Below are 19,871 nucleotides of genomic sequence, written 5' to 3' on the forward strand. Positions count from 1 at the left end.
CAGAGATAGCATGAATATGACATTGACAGAGAGGATAGGTCATGATTCTATTGAATGGCAGATCGGCTTCATGGGCTGCTCCTCATTCCAGAGGCTGGGCTTTTTGCATTAAGAGTGAACACTTAAGGTTACAGAGACAAGTGTGTCGCTAGGAAAGCACAGCAGGTTAGGCAGCATCTGAGGAGCAGGAGACTCGACGTTTCAGGCATAAGCCCTTCATCAGGAATGAGGATATGGACATAGCCGTACTTTGTTTCATTTCTTGCCCCCTATTGAGACAATTGACTTGTTGCTGAGTGCAATTAGGCATTGGGTTACTCTTGTCTACCTTGCTTGAGCTGCCAGGGTACATCTGTGGATCTAGGCATAGGAATATCCACAGGTTATTGGATTATGACACTCCTGTCTGTATCCCTGCCATTACTCCACCCAATCATTGCAGATAGCTTCCAATCTTGAGGCAGTATGTAGCTGCATAAAACACTCGTATAAGGGATGAGCAAACCCAGTACCCCACTGCCCACAATAGCAGCAGGTATCATCTTGTTAACTTTTTGGGTTAAATGGAAGAACTTGTACTGCACTGTTTGAGCAGATCATAACTTAGTTTTATTGTCTTATTTAGAATCCTGTCCCAGTAGAGTTTTAAGCAGTTGCTGAATGACTTGCCTTTAGTCACAAGGTTGCTTCATGACAGCAGAGTACAGTCATCTTTCAGAATGGAGGCAGTGGATCTGCAGATAAAGTTATTCTTGAAAGTCAAATTATATTTGAACTACAAAGGATTCCACTGATTGATGCGTTTACCTTCCAATTATCACAATGTAGCTTTTATGTGTGAAGTCCATTGTTAAGTGCATTGAAGAATTAACATAACAGTTTCTCACCCTGGGGACTGAGGGGAGAAATGCTTTTATTGCCTTTGCTGCTAGAGTTATGATGATTTATGGTTTTTTATGACAATGCATTAACCAAAGGGCATTTATGGAATCAATGTTTATCACAGATTAACCTAGTGTGTGTGTGTGTGCGCGCGCGTGCTATGATCTCTCATTCCATCATTCTGCCACTTCGGAACTTTGCTTTATCATCTTTGCATCCATATTCCCATTTCAGGAATTTTGTCAATGGGTTTGTCCTTGTTTGTTTGCCCCCACCACCCTACTCTCCATGTTTAGCCCCTGAGCTTTGAATCTGAAAACAAAGACTTAATGTTTCCATGGCAACTTTCACAATGTCTCTTGATTAATGAAGACATGTTGTCCGAGACGTCATGAAAGCTCCCTGGATGTCTTTGAACAGTGCCACAGTACATTCAAATCAATAAGTGGGCAGGACTTCAGTTTACAGTTAATCCGAGAAATGGAGCTTTGAATAATAATGTAGCAGTCTCTCAACAACCAGCATTCAGAGGCGTGGATGTGGAAACTAGGAGCAGGAGTAGCTCATTAACTCAATCAAGTCTACTCCGGCATTCAGTATAATCATGGCTGATCATCTATCTCAACGCCAAATTTCCGATGTCTCTCCAAACCTCCCAATGCCTTTAAACTCATTTTAAAAATAATTATAAACTTCTTTTGTGAATATACTCAGGGAACCAGCAATCAGTGGCAGTGAATCCCATTGTCTAAGTGAAGAAATGTTTCCTCATCTCAATCCAAAATGATCAAGACTTATTAACCCCTGATTCTAGAGTCTCCTGGGAGGAGAAACATCTGCCCAATATCCAGTCTGTCCAGCTCGGTTAGAATTTTCAATTGGATCCCCTCTCGTTCTTCTAAGTGCTAGTGAATACAAGGCCAGTCGAACCAATGCCTTCTCGTGGAAGAATCCTATCAATCCCAGAGTCACTCGAGTGAACCTTTGCTGCACTCCCTCAATAGAAAGTATATCCCCTCTTAGGCAGGGAGACCAAAGCTGCACACCTTCCAGAGGAAGATTATAGGAACAACTCCTGAAATGGAACTCCAATCCACAGTCTTCTGACTCTTGGGCAAGTCAGCAGTTAATCAGCTCAGTTTGAGTTATACGGGGGTTACATAGAATTAAAACACAAAGGTTGTGCTCAGCATAAGTATCTTACTGTTTGTAGAATCCCTACAGTATAGAAGTAGGCTACTCAGCCAATCCAGTTACACTGACCCCCAAGGTGCATCCCCCTGTCCTACCCTATCCCTGTAACCCTGCACTTCCCATGGCTAACCCAACTAGCCTGCGCATCCCTGGACATGATGGACAATTTAGCATAGCTAATCCGCCCAACCTGCACATCTTTGGACTGTGGGAGGAAATCCACACATACACTGGGAGAATGTGCAAACTCCACACAGTCACCCGAGGTTGGAATCGAACCCAGGTACCTGGCACTGTGAGGCAGCAGTGCTAACCACTGTGCTGCCCCGTAATCATGCTGCTTGGTTACAGGGAGTGTGTGTTGAGTGACTCTCTGCTCAAGTGTTGGAGGAAATTGCAAAATCAAACCTTTTGTTAACCTTCACTAATATTCTGGGTTGTGTACAGTGGCCAATGGAACTGACTCTCTTGGTATAAAATAGTGTTAAATGCCCACATGACAAAAGTGACTCAAAAACTGGAGAATGTCGGAACCTCTGGCAGCATCTGTGGGGAGAAAGCAGAGTTAGAACATAGAACAATACAACGCAGAACAGGCCCTTTGCCCCTCGATGTTGCGTCGACCTGTGAACTATCCTCAGCTCGTCCCCCTACACTATCCCAAAATCATCCATGTGCTTATCTAAGGATTGTTTAAATCTCCCTAATGTGGCTGAGTTGACGATATTAGCAGGTAGGGCATTCCACGCCCTTACCTCTCCCTGCGTAAGGAACTTGCCTCTGAGATCTGTCTTAAATCTGCCACCCCTCAGTTTGTAGTTATGTCCCCTCGTACATGCTGACATCATCATCCTAGGAAAAAGTATCTCACTGTCTACCCTATCTAATCCTCTGATCAGAATTAATGTTTCGGGTCCTGCCTCTTTTCTTTTTAACAGAAGCAACTACCTTTCATACTGAACTTCAATGGCTATGAAAGCAATTTGAAACATTGAGGTCATAAGTTGCACGTATAAATGCAAATTATTTTTTCCAATTGCGAAGAAGGATATGGAAGATAGAGAATGTCGGGAAATCGATGGTGACATCTTGAAAAATGTTTATATTACAGAGGAGGAAGTGCTGGATGTCTTAAAATGCAAAAAAAGTGGGTAATTCCCCAAGATCTGATCAGGTGTACCCTAGAACTCTGTGGGAAGTTAGGGAAGTGATTGCTGGGCCTCTTGCTGAGATATTTGTATCATCGATAGTCACAGGTGAGTTGCCAAAAGACTAGTGTGGTGCTATTATTGAAGAAATGTGGTAAAGACAAGTCAGGGAACTATAGACCAGTCAGCTTGACCTCAGTGGTGGGCAAGTTTTTGGAGGGAATCCTGAGGGACAGGATGTACATGTATTTGGAAAGGCAAGAACTGATTAGGGGTAGTCAACATGGCTTTGTGCATGGGAAATCATATCTCATGAATTTGATTGAGTTTTTGAAGAAGTAACAAAGAGGATTGATGAGGGCAGAGTGGTAGATGTGATCTATATGGACTTCAGTAAGGCATTCGACCATGTTCCTCACGGTAGACTGGTTAGCAAGGTTACATCTCATGGAATACAGGGAGAACTAGCCATTTGGATACAGAACTGGTTCAAAGGTAGAAGACAGAGGGTGGTGGTGGAGGGTTGTTTTTCAGACTAGAGGCCTGTGACCAGTGGTGTGCCACAAGGATTGGTGCTGGGTCCACTACTTTTCGTCGTTTATATAAATGATTTGGATATGAAAATAGGAGACATAGTTAGTAAGTTTGCAGGTGACACCAAAATTGGAGGTGTACGGGACAGCGAAGGAGGTTACCTCGGATTACAATGGGATCTTGATCAGATGGGCCAATGGGCTGAGGAGAGGCAGATGGAGTTTGGAGTCTTAGAGATGTACAGCACAGAAACAGACCATTCGGTCCAACTTGTCCATGCCGACCAGATATCCCAACCCAATCTAGTCCCACCTTCCAGCACCCGGCCCATATCCCTCTAAACCCTCTATTGATATACCCATCCAGATACCTTTTAAATGACACAAAACACAGAACCAAATTATGTATTTAGTCGGTCAGTCATTTCTTTACTTCTCATTATAAATGCCCCTGTTTCTGACTGTAAGGGACCTTCATGAATCTTTTTCTCTTCACATACCTATAGAAGCTTTTGCAGTCAGTTTTTATGTTGGTGCTGCATTTTGGAAAGGCAAATTAGGGCAGGATTTATACGCTTAATGGTAAGGTCCTAGGGAGTGTTGCTGAACAAAGAGACCTTGGAGTGCAGGTTCATAGCTCCTTGAAAATGGAGTTGCAGGTAGATAGGATAGTGAAGAAGGCATTTGGTATGCTTTCCTCTATTGGTCAGAGTATTGAGTAATAGAGTTGAGGGATCATGTTGCAGTTGTCCAGGACATTGGTTAGGCCATTTTTGGAATATTCCATGCAATTCTGCTTTCCTTCCTATTGGAAGGATGTTGTGAAACTCGAAAGGGTTCAGAAAAGGTTTACAAGGATGTTGCCAGGGTTGGAGAATTTGATCTACAGGGAGAGGCTGAACAGGCTGGGGCTGTTTTCCCTGGAGCATCGGAGGCTGAGGGGTGACCTTACAGAGGTTTATAAAGTCATGAGGGGCATGGATGGGGTAAATAGACAAGCTGTTTTCCCTGGGGAGGTGGGAGTCTAGAACTAGAGGGCATAGGTTTAGGGTGAGAGGGGAATAAGTTAAAAGGGACCTAAGAGGCAACGTTTTCACACAGAGGGTGGTACGTGTATGGAATGAGCTGCCAGAGGAAGTGGTGGAGGCTGGTACAATTACAACATTTAAAATGCATCTAGCTGGGTCTGTGAGTGGGAAGGGTTTAGAGGGATATGGGCCGGGTGCTGGCAGGTGGGACTAGATTAGGTTAGAATATCTGGTCGGCGTGGCTGAGTTGGACTGAAGGGCCTGTTTCCATGCTGTGCAGCTCTATGACCCTAACACTATTTATACCTTGTTTAAAATAATTCTCTGTGTGACAATAAGCAAAACTGTTTCTGTGTCACGGTGCAACCAGTCAATACAACATTGCTCAACTGCACTAGCTAGTGGCTGAATTTGAGATGATTCTTCATTCCTCTCCATCAGTACATGTTAACAGCATTTGTTTGTGGGATTTGATCATCATTGGTTAAGCTAACCTTTATTTCCCATCCATAATTGCCCTCGAGAGACAGAGAGAGAGAGAGACAGAGAGAGAGAGAGAGAGAGAAGTGCATTAATGCTGTGGGATGAAAGGACAATATTTGTCTGGTATGATAGTGTAATATTTACAAGCTAGAAGCAAGGGTAGGCCACTCAGTCCTTTGAGCCTGCTATACTGTTCAGTAAACCCATAGCTGATCTGACTGTAGTCTTAACTCTGCACTCCCACCTACCCAGATAACCTTTTACCCCCATTCCAAGAACCTGTCTGTCTCTGCTGTAAAATTATTCGAAGATTCTTCTTCAAAAGAAGGTGATAACTAAGGCATTTTGAAAAGAAAAAGGAACCCTCACTTAGAATTAGAGATATACAACACAAAAACAGACCCTTCGGCCCAACTTGTCCATGCCGATATCCTGAACAAATCTACTCCAATTTGCCAGCACTTGGCCCATATCCCTCCAAACCCTTCCTATTCATAAAGTCATCCAGATGCCTTTTAAATGCTGTAATTGTACCAGCCTCCACCACTTCCTCTGGCAACTCATTCCACACTGGCACCACCCTCTGTGTGAAAAAGCTGCCCCTTAGGTCTCTTTTAAATATATTACGCCTCGTACCTTAAATCTACGCCTTCTAGTTTTGGACCCCGTACCCTGGGGAAAAAGAGTTCAGGTATGCACCCTATCCAAGCCCTTCATGGTTTTATAAACCTCTATCAGGCCATCCCTCAGCCTCTGACATTCCAGGGAAAACAGCCCCAGCCTATCCAGCCTCTCCCTGCAGCTCAAACCCTCAAAAATCATTGTAAATCTTTTCTGAATCCTTTCTTGTTTTAAATGGGCAATCTCTTCAAGCCTAATAGTTCTAGGTCCTCTGTCGAGGAAGCACATTAACCCTGTCATGACCTCTCAGACCCTTTTTAATGTTTCAATAAAGTCAACTCTTAACTCTTTCACCCTCCAGTGGCCTGCCCTGAGTGACCTTCCCTCATAAAACAGCACTCCTCCTTCTGGTATTAGTCGTCAACTTTCCCCAAAGTGCTTCTGAGCAAACTTAACTAACTTAGGTGACCGGATCATTGACTTTGTACATAAGAATGAATCAGGAGTGTGTCTTGCACATTTAATAAGCATTACATAATGGTGCTTTACTCTTCAAAAGTACTTTGTCGGCTGTAAGTTGCTTTGCAACATCCTAAGGCTGCACACAAATGCAAGCCTGTCTTTTCTTTTTAATCATCACTTCCTTTCCACATTTCTGTTACCCAATAAGTGAAAAATTTCAAGGGGTTCTGTACATATTGTATGTCTGAAGAGCACGTTTTGGTTAGCTGACGCAGTCAGTCGCCCAAATAAGTTTATCATTAAATCAATCTCAAAATGTAAGAGATGTTATCATTTTAATCTGTTGAGGAAAGAGGTATAATGAAAGCAACATGGTCCATGTCAGTACCAGTTAGTGAAAACAGATGGCTGTTGGACTGGTCCAATGAAGCTGTTGAACATTTTTTTTCCACCCCACCACATTGACTGAAAGTCGTTTTTTTTTTAAAGAGAACGTTAAGCTGAGAGAAGGTGAGACTGGCCTCTCATGGAGCCTTGGTTGTCATCACTCTACCACTTCCAAGGCCCTAAGCTATGGAATTCCTTTTCTAACCTTCTCAGTCTCCCTCACTCTCTCTCTCTCTCTAACTCTCTCTTTCCACCTTTTATTCATCCCTGAAAACAAGCTTCTTTTTTGACACTTGACCTCATTTTTTTTGTGCGTCTGTGACGTAATTTGGGACAGTTTTACTACATCAAAGGTGCTATATAAGTGCAATTTGACATTCATGTTGTACTCAGAAAAAAAAACAAGGTGCTTGCGTCTTCATGAAGCCTTTGAAAACCTCAGGACTTGGTCTAACCTGCTTTGCAGTCGCTGTGGCCACTGCTATAACGTAGTTATAACATGATACTGTGTTCAAGCTTCTGGATTGAAACCTGCAAATGTCTTACTCAGTCTCAGCTAGGGCAGCCTGGTGGCTCAGTGGTTAGCCCTGCTGCCGCACAACGCCAGGGACCTGGGTTCCATTCCACCCTCGGGTAACTGTGTGGAGTTTGCACATTCTCCCCGTGTCTGCGTGGGTTTCCTCCGGGCACTCCGGTTTCCTCCAAAATGTGCAGATTAGGTGGATTGGCCATGAAATATGCAGGGTTACAGGGATAGGATGGGGTAGGTGGCTCAAGGTGGGATGCTCTTTGGAGGGTTGGTGTGAACTCTGTGGGCTGAATGGCCTGTTTCCACACTGCAGGGATTCTATGACTTAATAATGACGGTCTACTAAGCCCATAATTCCTGTGTTATAAACCACTCCTCTCAAAGTTGGTTTAAACAACTCCAGCATTAACCCGGCAAACTTTCTCGTACCAGATGTTGCTTAACTATTGTATTTCCCTCCTCGCCATTTCCCAGTATAAGCCAAAGTGCTGATTACAGACCTACTGTGAGCCAGCAGCCCCAGTACACCATCAAAATTCAAAGTAAACACAGCTAATGAAGACCTTGGAGTTTGAGAAAAATAGCGTTTCTTTTTCTTCTGTGTGGGAAGGAATGAGAATGGGCCAGAGGAGATCGTGACAGTGGGGAAGCGATAAAATCTTTACCAGCAGTGTCAGAGAGACCAAAGGAACACGTGAAGATCCCTAATCTCTTTGGATTTTGGAGCTTGAGGATAAATATGAACATAGCAATAAACCTACTTTCTTAGTTTCTGCTTCAGTTACAATCCCCTGTAGTATATATTAGAACAAGATAGTGCAAACAGTGCATATTTCATTGCTTATTCAGAGATTTACCTTTTTTTAAAACATGACTGAACCTTTCACATCTCTACCATCCTGGGGCTTTCCTTATTCCTGTGATAGCAGCTTTTCCTGACTCCCTTTCTGCTCAGACAGGTCTCTTTTCTCTCCTTGGCTCACTGCCGAAATTGACACGAGCGTTGCTTCCTGAAATGTAAGGAAGCAAACTGCAGACTCGTGGGACAGTGTCATAGAGATGTACAGCATGGAAACAGACCCTTCGGTCCATCTCATCCATGCCTGATATCCCTTTTCTTGACTCTTCTAATAGTGAGAAGTGCGATAGCGTAAGGAAGAGGCTGTTTACCCAGAGAGAGTGGATTATGTTCTGCAGCTTGTCATATAGCAGGCAGCTACAGGCCAGTTGGCCGGCAGTGCTGTGCTAGCGTTTACGCTCCATATCCATCAGCTTGTGCAATCAACATGATCTTTTTACTGCAGCTGTCCATTCGAGGCTGAGCCCCACTGGGAGAGAAACCATGAATGTCAATGAAGCTGGATTTACACTTTTGCAATAAGTGAAAAATCCTGACCCCAGTCTAAGCTAAGAGAAAGCGAGGACTGCAGATGCTGGAGATCAGAGTCGAGAGTGTGGTGCTGGAAAAGCACAGCAGGTCAGGCAGCATCCGACGAGCAGAAGAATCGACGTTTTGGGCAAGAGCTCTTCATCAGAAACAGTCTAAGCTCAGTGAGTATAGGAGTTGGTAATTCCTGAAGAAGGGCTTATGCCCGAAACGTCGAGTTTCCTGCTCTTTGGATGCTGCCTGACCTGCTGCGCTTTTCCAGCAACACATTCTCAGCTCTGATCTCCAGCATCTGCAGACCTCACTTTCTCCTCATAGGAGTTGGTAAGTCATGTTGAGGTTGTACAGGATTTTGGTGAGGCCTTTTCTGGAGTACTGTGTCCAGTTGTGGTCACGCAGTTACAGGAAGGATATTATCCAGTTGGAGAGGGTTCGGATGAGCTTCAGCAGGATGTTGCCAGATATGGAAGGTTTGAGTTGTATAAAAAAAGGCTGGATATGCTGGGACTTTGTTCACTGGTGTTTAGGAGGTTGAGAAGTTTATAAAATAATAAGTATAGATAGAGTTCATGGTCCCCTGGATGGGGAGTTTCAAGACTACAGGCACATTGTTAAAGTAAGAGGAGAGAGATTTAAAAAAGACATGAGCCTTTTTTTTCAACATGGTGGTTGGTTTGCATGTGGAATAAACTTTCTGAGGAAGTGGTGGATCTTTTTAAAAGACATTTGGATAGATAGATAAATAGGAACGGTTTGGAGGGATATGAGCCAGGAGCAGGCAGGTGGGACTGCGACTGATGAAGGGCTTATGTCCGAAACGTCGAATTTCCTGCTCCTTGGATGCTGCCTGACCTGCTGCGCTTTTCCAGCAACACATTTTCAGCTCTGATACTCCAGCATCTGCAGTCCTCACTTTCTTCCCGGCAGGTGGGACTAGTATAGTTTGGAATTATGTTCGGCATGGACCGAAAGGTCTGTTTCTATGCTGCATGACCTTGAGTAGGCAAGAACTTGGCACATAGAATATGATGTGAGGAAATGTGAAGTTATGCATTTTAGCAGGAAGAATGAAGGAGCTAAATATTATTTAAATGGAGAAAGACTGCAGAAAGCTACTGAACAGAGGGATTTGAGGTTCTCACCTATGTAACACTAGAAGCTATCATGCAATTTCAGCAGGTACTGGGGAAGGCAAATGATATATTGGCCTTCATTTTAAAAGGAATGAGTATAAAAATAGGGAGGTTTTGTTAAATCAATTCATGGCATAAGTTAGAGCACTTTTGGAATACTGTGAACAGCATTAAGCCTCTTTTCTCAGGAAAAATGTATTGTCACTGGAAGCGTCTAGAGAAGGTTCATTAGACTGATACTAGGTATGAAGAAAGTATCTTAGGAGTAGATTTGAACTTATATTTGTTGGAAAATCAAAGAATGAGAGAAGACCTTATTGAAAGATACAAGTTTCTTTGAGGACTTAACAGAGTGGATGTGGAAAGGGTGTTTGGAAAGGAAAGGTTACTGAGTCAGAGATCAGGAACTTGTGAATCTGAGGAAAGGTCACTTGACCGTAAGCATTAACTCTGATTTCTCTCCACAGATGCTGCCAGATCTGTTGAGCTTTTCCAGCAATTTGTATTTTTCACTTTTTCAGTTTTTATTTAATGTTTTCAACTGCATGGACACCTACATTTTGTTTTGCTTTTCACAACAAAATAACAGTTGTCGGTAAACAACTCCCCTGCGCAGTAATAAAATCATTAATTCAGTCTGGTGCTCTGGGGACTCCTCGATTCCTGTCTATTCATCACACTGCCAGTTTGCTCTGTACTTATTGCTCTGTACTGAACACAAGTTTCCATTGTTGTGTGCTAATTAAAAAGAAGACAGGCACACATGCTTCAGGCTGGCACTTTCATTACCTTGAGCTGAAAATATGTTGCTGGAAAAGCGCAGCAGGTCAGGCAGCATCCAAGGAGCAGGAGAATCGATGTTTCGGGCATAAGCCCTTCTTACCTTGAGCACCAGTTATAATGCATGGAAGCTTTCACTCTGCCTTTTGAGGCTATTATACACTCGTGTACCAGCAGAGGGAGTCTGCTAGGGAGAGATACTAAAGGTTTCATGTTTAATTGCTCATACTGTCTAATTCTAAATGTCTCTTCACACCAATGTTTACATTCTCTACATTGGAGAGTGAGGATGAGAGCAAACATATTATTCCAAACGTTCTGAAGAAGGAAATGTTTTCTAGATGTGTGGGTGCCACTGTTGGACTGGGGTGGACAAGGTCAGAAGTCACATGACACCAGATTTATTTGAAATCCCAAGCTTTCCTAAGCTTGTAAGATATAGGAGCAGAATTAGACCATTCGGCCCATTGAGTCTGCCCTGCCATTTGATCATGGCTGATATGTGCCTCACCCCCATTTTTCTGCCTTCTCTCTATATCCCTTCAACCCATTACCAATCAACGGTCGGTAACTTTGCCTTCAATTTACTCACTGTCCCAGCATCCACTGCATTTTGGGGGAGCAAATTTCCACAGACTCACAGCCCTTTGGGAGGCACGGTGGCACAGTGGTTAGCACTGCTGCCTCACAGCGCCAGAGGCACAGGTTCAATTCCCGCCTCAGGCAACTGTCTGTGTGGAGTTTGCACATTCTCCCTGTGTCTGCTTGAGTTTCCTCCGGTTTCCTCCCACAATCCAAAAATGTGCAGGTTATGTGAATTGGCCATGCTAAATTGTCCGTAGTGTTAGATGAAGGGGTAAATGTAGGGGAATGGGTCTGGGTGGGTTGCGCTTCGGAGGGTCAGTGTGGACTTGTTGGGCCAAAGGGCCTGTTTCCACACTGTAAGTAATCTAATCAAGTAGTTTCTCCTCAACTCTGTTTGAAATTTGCTCCCCCTTATCCTAAGATAATAACCCTCCTTGTTCTAGAATGCTCCACAAAAGGAAACATCCGTTCCATATCGATTTTATCCAGAGCGCTGCTCCTTTCTCAGGTGAAGGTATTTTACCTGACGAAGGGGCAGCGATATGAAAGCTTGTGATTTCACATAAACCTGTTGGACTGTAACCTGGTGTTGTGTGACCTCTGACCCTGTTTTCTGAGACATGGCATTGTTGAAGACTCATGCTATTAGTTATCTTAAACGTCTGCAGGTTCACTACTGAAATTCAAGGTGTCACATTCACAATCTTTTACTGAGGTAATGATGCATATACAGTTGGATTGGCAGAAAGATATTATAAGGGGAGTGAGAACTAAGGGCTTATTAGTCTCTGTTTGAATGGCCCAGTTTTTGGTAACTTAAGGGGATTGTCACCAGCCAGTTAATTGACAGGTAAACGGGTAAATTAAATGTGGTATGACTCTCTGGCTCATTGAGTCCTGGTATCAGCCATTGTTTACAAATAGTGACAAATCCCACACCAGAGAGCTGAGCACAGAATCTCGGCTGACAATCCTGGAGCAGTTCTGGGATCAGTGGTGCTGGAAGAGCACAGCAGTTCAGGCAGCATCCAAAGTGCAGCGAAATCGACGTTTCGGGCAAAAGCCCTTCATCAGGAATAAAGGCAGTGAGCCTGAAGTGTGGAGAGATAAGCTAGAGGAGGGTGGGGGTGGGGAGAGAGTAGCATAGAATACAATAGGTGAGTGGGGGAGGGGATGAAGGTGATAGGTCAGGGAGGAGAGGGTGGAGTGGATAGGTGGAAAAGGAAATAGGCAGGTAGGACAAGTCCGGACAAGTCATGGGGACAGTGCTGAGCTGGAAGTTTGGAACTAGGGTGAGATGGGGGAAGGGGAAATGAGGAAACTGTTGAAGTCCACATTGATGCCCTGGGGTTGAAGTGTTCCAAGGCAGAAGATGAGGCGTTCTTCCTCCAGGCGTCTGGTGGTGAGGGAGCGGTGGTGGTGAAGGAGGCCCAGGACCTCCATGTCCTCGGCAGAGTGGGAGGGGGAGTTGAAATGTTGGGCCACAGGGCGGTGTGGTTGATTGGTGCGGGTGTCTTGGAGATGTTCCCTAAAGCGCTCTGCTAGGAGACACCCAGTCTCCCCAATGTAGAGGAGACCGCATTGCGAGCAACGGATACAATAAATGATATTAGTGGATGTGCAGGTAAAACTTTGATGGATGTGGAAGGCTCCTTTAGGGCCTTGGATAGAGGTGAGGGAGGAGCAGGTGTTGAGAGGAGGTACTGCATTGTCAGAGCTGCAATCCTTCAGATACAGTGTTGGACGGACATCAGAACGTGCAGAACTATCCTGTAGGTCAATGAGTTGATCTTCCCCAATTGGGATGGGAATGACTCAGAGGTGCTGCCCTGTGTCTGTCAGGTTGGGGATTGGGTGATCTGGGGTGGGGGGGCGTGTGGAGTGCAGTATGGGGTGGGTCATCGTTTATTGTATGGGGTTGTTACAAGATGGTGACTTTCTCTGTATGTGCTGGGTCAGATTTTGCCCAGATGCCCATAAACCATCTGCACTCACAGCCCAGGAGGCTGTTAACCCGTTTTGACAGGAGCAGTTTGTGTTTATATGCAGAACAGAAATATCCAAATAAGGTGCAGGGTGTGAGTGTGTTTGAAGCCAGTTTGCACACTGAGAGATGAAGATATAATCCATCGCCAAGTCTATGCTGACATGATTTAAGGTGTCAAAGTGAAGCTTCATCTCCCCTCCAAGATGGACAATAGAGAGCCTCAGGACAATTCTGCTCTCCCCATTTTGCTGGCTATGTAGCCAAAAAGGACCATTAATAGGTCTTCAGGTATAGGAATACCATCAAGCATGCTCCACCACTCCATGAGATCTGATCATCCTCAACTCCACTTTCCTGCCTTTCTCCCAGAATCCTTTGATTCCCTTATGGATTAAAAGTCTGTCACAGTCATGTGATTGTTATCAAGACTTAAGCTCTTTATTTTGAAGGAAGCGTGCTAACTGTAAATGGTCGCTCACACTCAGTCTAATTTGTATCACCGACAAACATCCCTGAAGGTTTAAGATCTTATTTTTGAAAGATCAGAGGAATAATATGGTTATTTTGTCCCTTTCCAAATGCCTTCTCTTTTCGAGGAAGGGAATTTAATTGGCTGTGATCACTGGTGTGATGTAAAAGACAAAGCAGCCAATCAGTGCACAGCATGGTTCCGCATTCTACAATGATATTAATGACCAGATCATCTGGTTTCAATGATCCCAGTTGAGAAGCAATTATTGACCAGGACACTGGGGAGAACATCCCCTGCTCCTGTTCCTTTAGAATTGTGGACATAGTCTGCAGTCACGCAACTCCAGGTTTATTTGAAATCACAAGCTTTCGGTGCGCTATCCCTTCATCAGCCAAGAGGCAAAAAACCTCAGATGCTGGAATCCAAAGAAGACAGGCAGGAAGAACACAGCAAGGTAAAAACAATGACTGCAGATGCTGGAAACCAGATTCTGGATCAGTGGTGCTGGAAGAGCACAGCAGTTCAGGCAGCATCCAAAGTGCAGCGAAATCGACAGTTCAGGCAAAAGCCCTTGACCAGGAATAAAGGCAGTGAGCTGGGAGCGTGGAGAGATAAGCTAGGGGAGGGTGGGGTGGGGAGAGAGTCGCATAGAGTTTGAAGAGCTTCAGGGCAGAGGAAATGACCTGGGAGTTGCAGTGGGAGAGGGACTCCCTGAGATTCTTGTAGAGAGAGGAGGAAACCTTCTTCAAGGCAGGCATCCTTGCAAGAGGATTCACAGTCGGGTTAAAATCAACGAGGTAAAAACAATGACTGCAGATGCTGGAAACCAGATTCTGGATCAGTGGTGCTGGAAGAGCACAGCAGTTCAGGCAGCATCCAACGAGCAACGAAATCGATGTTTTGGGCAAAAGCCCTTCATCAGGAATAAAGGCAGAGAGCCTGAAGTGTGGAGAGATAAGCTAGAGGAGGGTGGGGGTGGGGAGAGAGTAGCATAGAGTACAATAGGTGAGTGGGGGAGGAGAGGAAGGTGATAGGTCAGGGAGGAGAGGGTGGAGTGGATAGGTGGAAAAGGAGCTAGGCAGGTCGGACAAGTCCGGACAAGTCATGGAGACAAACAGCAAGCCAGGCAGCATCAGGAGGTGAGGAAATCAGCGTAACCCTTCTATAGGCGAGGCTTGGGATTTTTAAATAAACCTGTTGGACAATAACCTGGTGTCATGTGACTTCTGACTTTGTCCACCCCCAGTCCAACACCGGCACCTCCACGTTGAGAATCGCGCTGTGTGAGCCATTGACATCCGCCAGGGTGTGTAGACAGAGCTTCAGATCCAGAACAATGCAGCCCCTGCGACAATGTAGCACTCCGTGGGCACTGCTTTGGTAGTGTCTGCCTACGTTTTATGTATGGGAGGAGGAACCATAACTTTCTGATTAGAGTGCTATCACAGATCACGCCAGGACTGAACAGGCCGTGTTGGCTTCACGCTGCTGAACCAGTTAACATGTGTTCTATTGTCCTGAAGTGCCCAGAAAATGGAGCCTTTGGAGGGCAGGAGCCTCCCACTATCGATCCCCTCATTTATCTTCCTGCCGCCTTGTAAATCCCATTGGAGACACAGGCTTTTCTCAACTAAAAGACTATAAAACTGGCTCCTCGCATTCTGTCTGCAGTGGGGACCCAACGGAAATTTGAGATGCCTAACAAAAAAATCGTGATGCTAGATCTCCAGAAAAAGGGTTAACTTGAACGTTCAGGATTGGGGGTAGTGGGGGGGTGGTTTGAATCAAAAATGTGTGTCTGTCTTTCAAAGCCCCTCCTTGAATGCAGAAGGTTCCTGCACACACTGGTGCCTGAGCCCTTCAAGTGCTCACCCGAAACCAGGATGTGTTAATGATGAACCCATTAAATGTGACTTGCCAAGAGAAAATGAGGGAGTGTTTGCTCAGACTTGGCTCTGAGCCCGGTTTGTGCGAGACTTACAAGCCTGAAGCTTACTTTACAACAGTATTTCTTCACTGCTGTGAATCAAGGCAATATTCAATGGCAGCTTAAAGCACAAAAGAGCCTGGGGAAGGAAAGGTGTGTGTCAGAAAAAAAATTATAGAGCTTCATCTGTTTGCTCGCACTCCCTCTTTCTGACTACTCCAAAACCAAGCAGCAGTTGTGATGAGGCAGACACAATTGCCCCCCTTTCTCCTTATGCTCTGCTATGTGGAACTCTGAGTTAATGGTGTGCTGTGCTTTTGTTTCTGCTCTAGGTTGTCAGCAGGGTAGCTGCGCAACAAGGCTTTGACTTGGATCTTGGATACAGGCTGCTGGCTGTCTGTGCTGCAAACAGAGACAAATTCACTCCAAAATCAGCAGGTAGGAAAAAAAAAGTGCTTGTGTTTGCTGTAAATCTGGAGGTTCCCTCCTCCACACACTGCTCCTCCCCCCACAACACCCTCCACGCCCTTCAACTCAACCAGCTTTACGACAGGAAAATATACATTGCTTTCTGTAAAATGACTGATCTGTATTTCAAATGGAGCCATCCCTTCTCTTGTGTGCCATTCATTTCAAGTCTCCGTGGATCAAGTTGCTGACATGGTGAACAAGTCCTGAGATGGTACGACCCTTGCTCTAGGTCTTGGAGGATTTGACCAATCAGATGGTTGTGGAATGTCATACTTGACAAATAATCTGCTGGTTCAACTTGCTTGGTCACATCAGCACATGCGGTGATGGTGCTACCATTGGGTGATGTGAATGTAACCACACTGGCACACCCCACTACACTGGCACACCCCACCTCACACAGCCCCTGCGCTGTCACGCAGACTCTCGCACATTCTCTCGCGCCCTCTCTCTTGCAACCTCTCTCAGGTGCGCCCCCTCTCTCAGGCGCACGCTTGCGCTCTCCCTCTCCTCCCTCGTGCTCTCCCTCGCGCTCTCCCTCTCTCCTGCGCGCTCGCGCTCTCCCTCTCTCTCGCGCACCCCCACGCTCTCTCTTGCGTGCCCCTGCTCCCTCTCGCGCCCCCCCGCTCTCTCTCACGCGCGCCCTCCCCCTCCCTCTCGCGCGCGCCCTCCCCCTCTCCCGCACACTCTACCCCTCTCCCGCGTGCTCCCTCTCTCGCCCTCTCCTGCGCGCTCCCTCTCTCTCGTACATTCGCGCTTTCTGTCTCACTCAAACATGCATGCACTCGCTCTCTTCCCCCCCTACGTTCCTCTCTGCCTCTCTCAGACATGTACTCTCTGACAGGTGGACATACAGGCACACAGTCATACATTCACAGCTACTGAAAGCACACTTTGCATGAAGACTCATTGAATTTGTTTCACATCCTTGGGTTGATTCATCTTATCTCACTGACAGCTACCCATCTACAAGTGGATGAAGGCTTTTCTGTTCAATTAATTGATTTGTTAGCGCCAGTAAGATGTTTGATAAGGTTCCACACGGTAGCACCATAAGGTTGTGCAAAAATACAGAGTTTTGGGATTGAAGGTGATTTAGCAGATTGGATCAGAAATTGGCTAGCTGAAAGAAGACAGAGGGTGGTGGTTGATGGGCAATGTTCATCCTTGAGCTCAGTTACCAGTGGTGTACTGCAAGGATCTGTTTCGGGCCCACTGCTGTTTGTCATTTTTATAAATGATCTGGAGGTGGGCGTGGAAGGATGGACTAGTAAATTTGTGGATGACACTAAAGTAGGCCGTGTTGTGGATAGTGCCAAAGGATGTTGTGGGTTACAGACGGACATAGATAAGATGCAGAGCTAGAGGTTAATGCGGAAATGTGTGAGGTAGTTCACTTTGGAAGAAATAACAGGAATGCAGAGTACTGGGCTAATGGTAAAATTCTTGGCAGCTTGGATGAACAGAGAGATCTCGGTGTCCAGGTGCATAAACCCCTGAAAGTTGCCACCCAGGTTGATAGGGTTGTTAAGAAGGCATATGGGTGTTGGTGTTTATTGGTAGGGGGATTGAGTTCTGGAGCCATGAGGTCATGCTTCAGCTGTACAAGACAATGGTAAGGCCAGACCTGGAGTATTGCGTGCAGTTCTGGTCACCGTATTATAGGAAGGATAAGGAAGCTTAGAAAGGATTCAAAGGGGATTTACTAGGATGTTGCCTGGTGTGGAGGGAAGGTTGTATGAGGAAAGGCTGAGGAAACTGAGGCTGTTTTCATTGGAGCAAAGATGGTTGAGAGGTGACTTAATCGAGACGTATAAGATAATCAGAGAGTTAGATCGGGTGGACAATGAGAGCCTTTTTTCCTCAGATGGTGATGGCTAGCACGAGGGGACGTAGCTTTAAATTGAGGGGTGATAGATTTAGGACAGATGTCGGGGATAGTTTCTTCATTGGAGAGTAGTAGGGGTGTGGAATGACCTGCCTGTAACAGTAGTAGACTTGCTAATGTTAAGGGCATTGGACAAACATATGAATAATAATGGAATGGTGTAGGTTAGATGGGCATCAGATTAATTTCACAGGTCGGTATAACATCGAGGGCCGAAGGGCCTGTACTACGCTGTAACGTTATATGTTCTAAGTCGGTCTGCTCCTTGTGATGTAAAAAATGACCTGAAGGTAAAAACGAATTCGGCAAATCCTCGGTCCTCGCTCTGTGACCTTGGCGCACAGTCTTATCGTCCAAAACTAACGTGGACTTCCTGTTCTACTCCAGCCACTTGGTCGAATGCCTGTGAAGCAAAGACAGCAAACTCCTCAGCCATTTCTCAGTGATGTCAGTCACCAGGCAGTCACGGCCCCTTGTCCATGATCATTGGCCTGCCAGAGGTGACAGAGGTCTGAGGGCACTAACCATGCCGATTGACAATTGAGTGGAAACTCCCATTAACTCGTGGCTCAGTGGGACTGTACAGTCTATCAGTCTGGGCACGATGTACACTCCTCCCTTTGAGGATTTGTGTTGCTCAGCCTTTGCCCTGCACAATGTTTGATTGCTACTCCTTGAATTTGCAGCTTGACCCCTCCCTTTGCTGCATGTTCAACAGCAATCCAGCTACTGCACGGGTTCTCTTTGACTGCCACCTGGTGTGGTTATCCATGTACAGTGTCCCTCTGTCCCAATCAGGGTTTTCCATCTTCCTATACACCACATGGAGCGCAGCTGCAGCTCACCACCACCTTCACAAGGGGATGGACCCAGCCAGCAACTCCCATGTCCTCTGTGATCAAATATAAAAGTCCATGGACTTCAGCAACTGGATTGGCTCTTTAGTGAATGTAAATGTCATTTACATCATCCATAAAATGAGACAATCTGGGGAAAAAGTTCTTTTATTTTCTGACATTCATTCCATTTGAAGTTTTGGAATCATTCCAACCAGGCCAGTCTCCAGGTTAATTCTCAGTCTGCCTCGAGGTGGTTAGTCTCTGTGGGGAGCTTGTTTTTCACTGCACTTGGCTCAGCTATCCTGGGGCAAACTCAACATTAACACCTCACCAGAATTCCTGCTCCTGATCATTATCTAGTCATCAGCAGCTGGGAAGTATATCTGGACTTGGTCTGAGATCAGAATGGAACTCAGCTATGATGCCTTCCACAGACAAACAGCTCCCTCCACTCGTGTCTTCAGCTAACCTGGAAATAGTAGGGCCGTAGCGTTGCAGTGATATCTGTGCTAAGTCCTACACCTGCAGCTGGTTTAACAAAAGGCCAACCTGAAGAGAGCCAGTTGGATTTGAAGACTCCATCCCCGGTACAACACTCAGGATCGAACCTAAAACTGAGAAAGGGAGAGGAAGCCAAAAACGAGGAGGGGCGCCACATTACGTTCACAGACCCAGATTCCTGTTACCACTTACAACCTCAGGCACCCGACCGTGAAGAAAGAGGCTATTCGACCAAGCGAGTCTGCACTGAGCCTCCAAAGAGCATCCTATCCTGTCCCCGTAACTCTACATTACCCACCCAGCCTGCCCATAGTGTTAGGTGCATTAGGCAGGGGTAAATGTAGGGTAGGGGAATGGGTCTGGGTGGGTTACCCTTCGGAGGGGCAGTGTGGACCTTTTTGGGCAGAAGGGCCTGTAGAGAATGTAATCTCATCCCTGGACACTACCGGGCAATTTAGCAAGGCCATTCAACCTAACCTACACATCTCTGGACGATGAAGTCCAATTAACCATCAACTTGCAAGGAGTAGGGGGGAGAATCAGTGACATGAAAATTCATTCACTTTTTTTTGTTGTGCATGAAGAAAATTTTAGTAAGAGTTTGTAACAGGGAAGGTCAGTGGATAGAGAGCAG

The 19,871-nt window shown here is 45.6% G+C and overlaps 1 protein-coding gene across 12 annotated transcripts in view; it reads left to right on the forward strand.

Moving 5' to 3' along the window:
* zmiz1a (zinc finger, MIZ-type containing 1a) overlaps nucleotides 1-19,871 on the forward strand; it is a 438,789-nt gene that overhangs the window by 267,389 nt on the left and 151,529 nt on the right. For all 12 annotated transcript variants that reach the window (XM_060854361.1, XM_060854374.1, XM_060854365.1 and 9 more), the window contains exon 5: nucleotides 15,871-15,976. In XM_060854361.1, coding sequence (XP_060710344.1) covers nucleotides 15,871-15,976 — 106 coding nt within the window. The remainder of the gene's footprint in view (nucleotides 1-15,870; nucleotides 15,977-19,871) is intronic.

The sequence above is a fragment of the Hemiscyllium ocellatum genome, chromosome 43, assembly GCF_020745735.1.
Source record: "Hemiscyllium ocellatum isolate sHemOce1 chromosome 43, sHemOce1.pat.X.cur, whole genome shotgun sequence".
Classification (NCBI taxonomy): Eukaryota; Metazoa; Chordata; class Chondrichthyes; order Orectolobiformes; family Hemiscylliidae; genus Hemiscyllium; species Hemiscyllium ocellatum.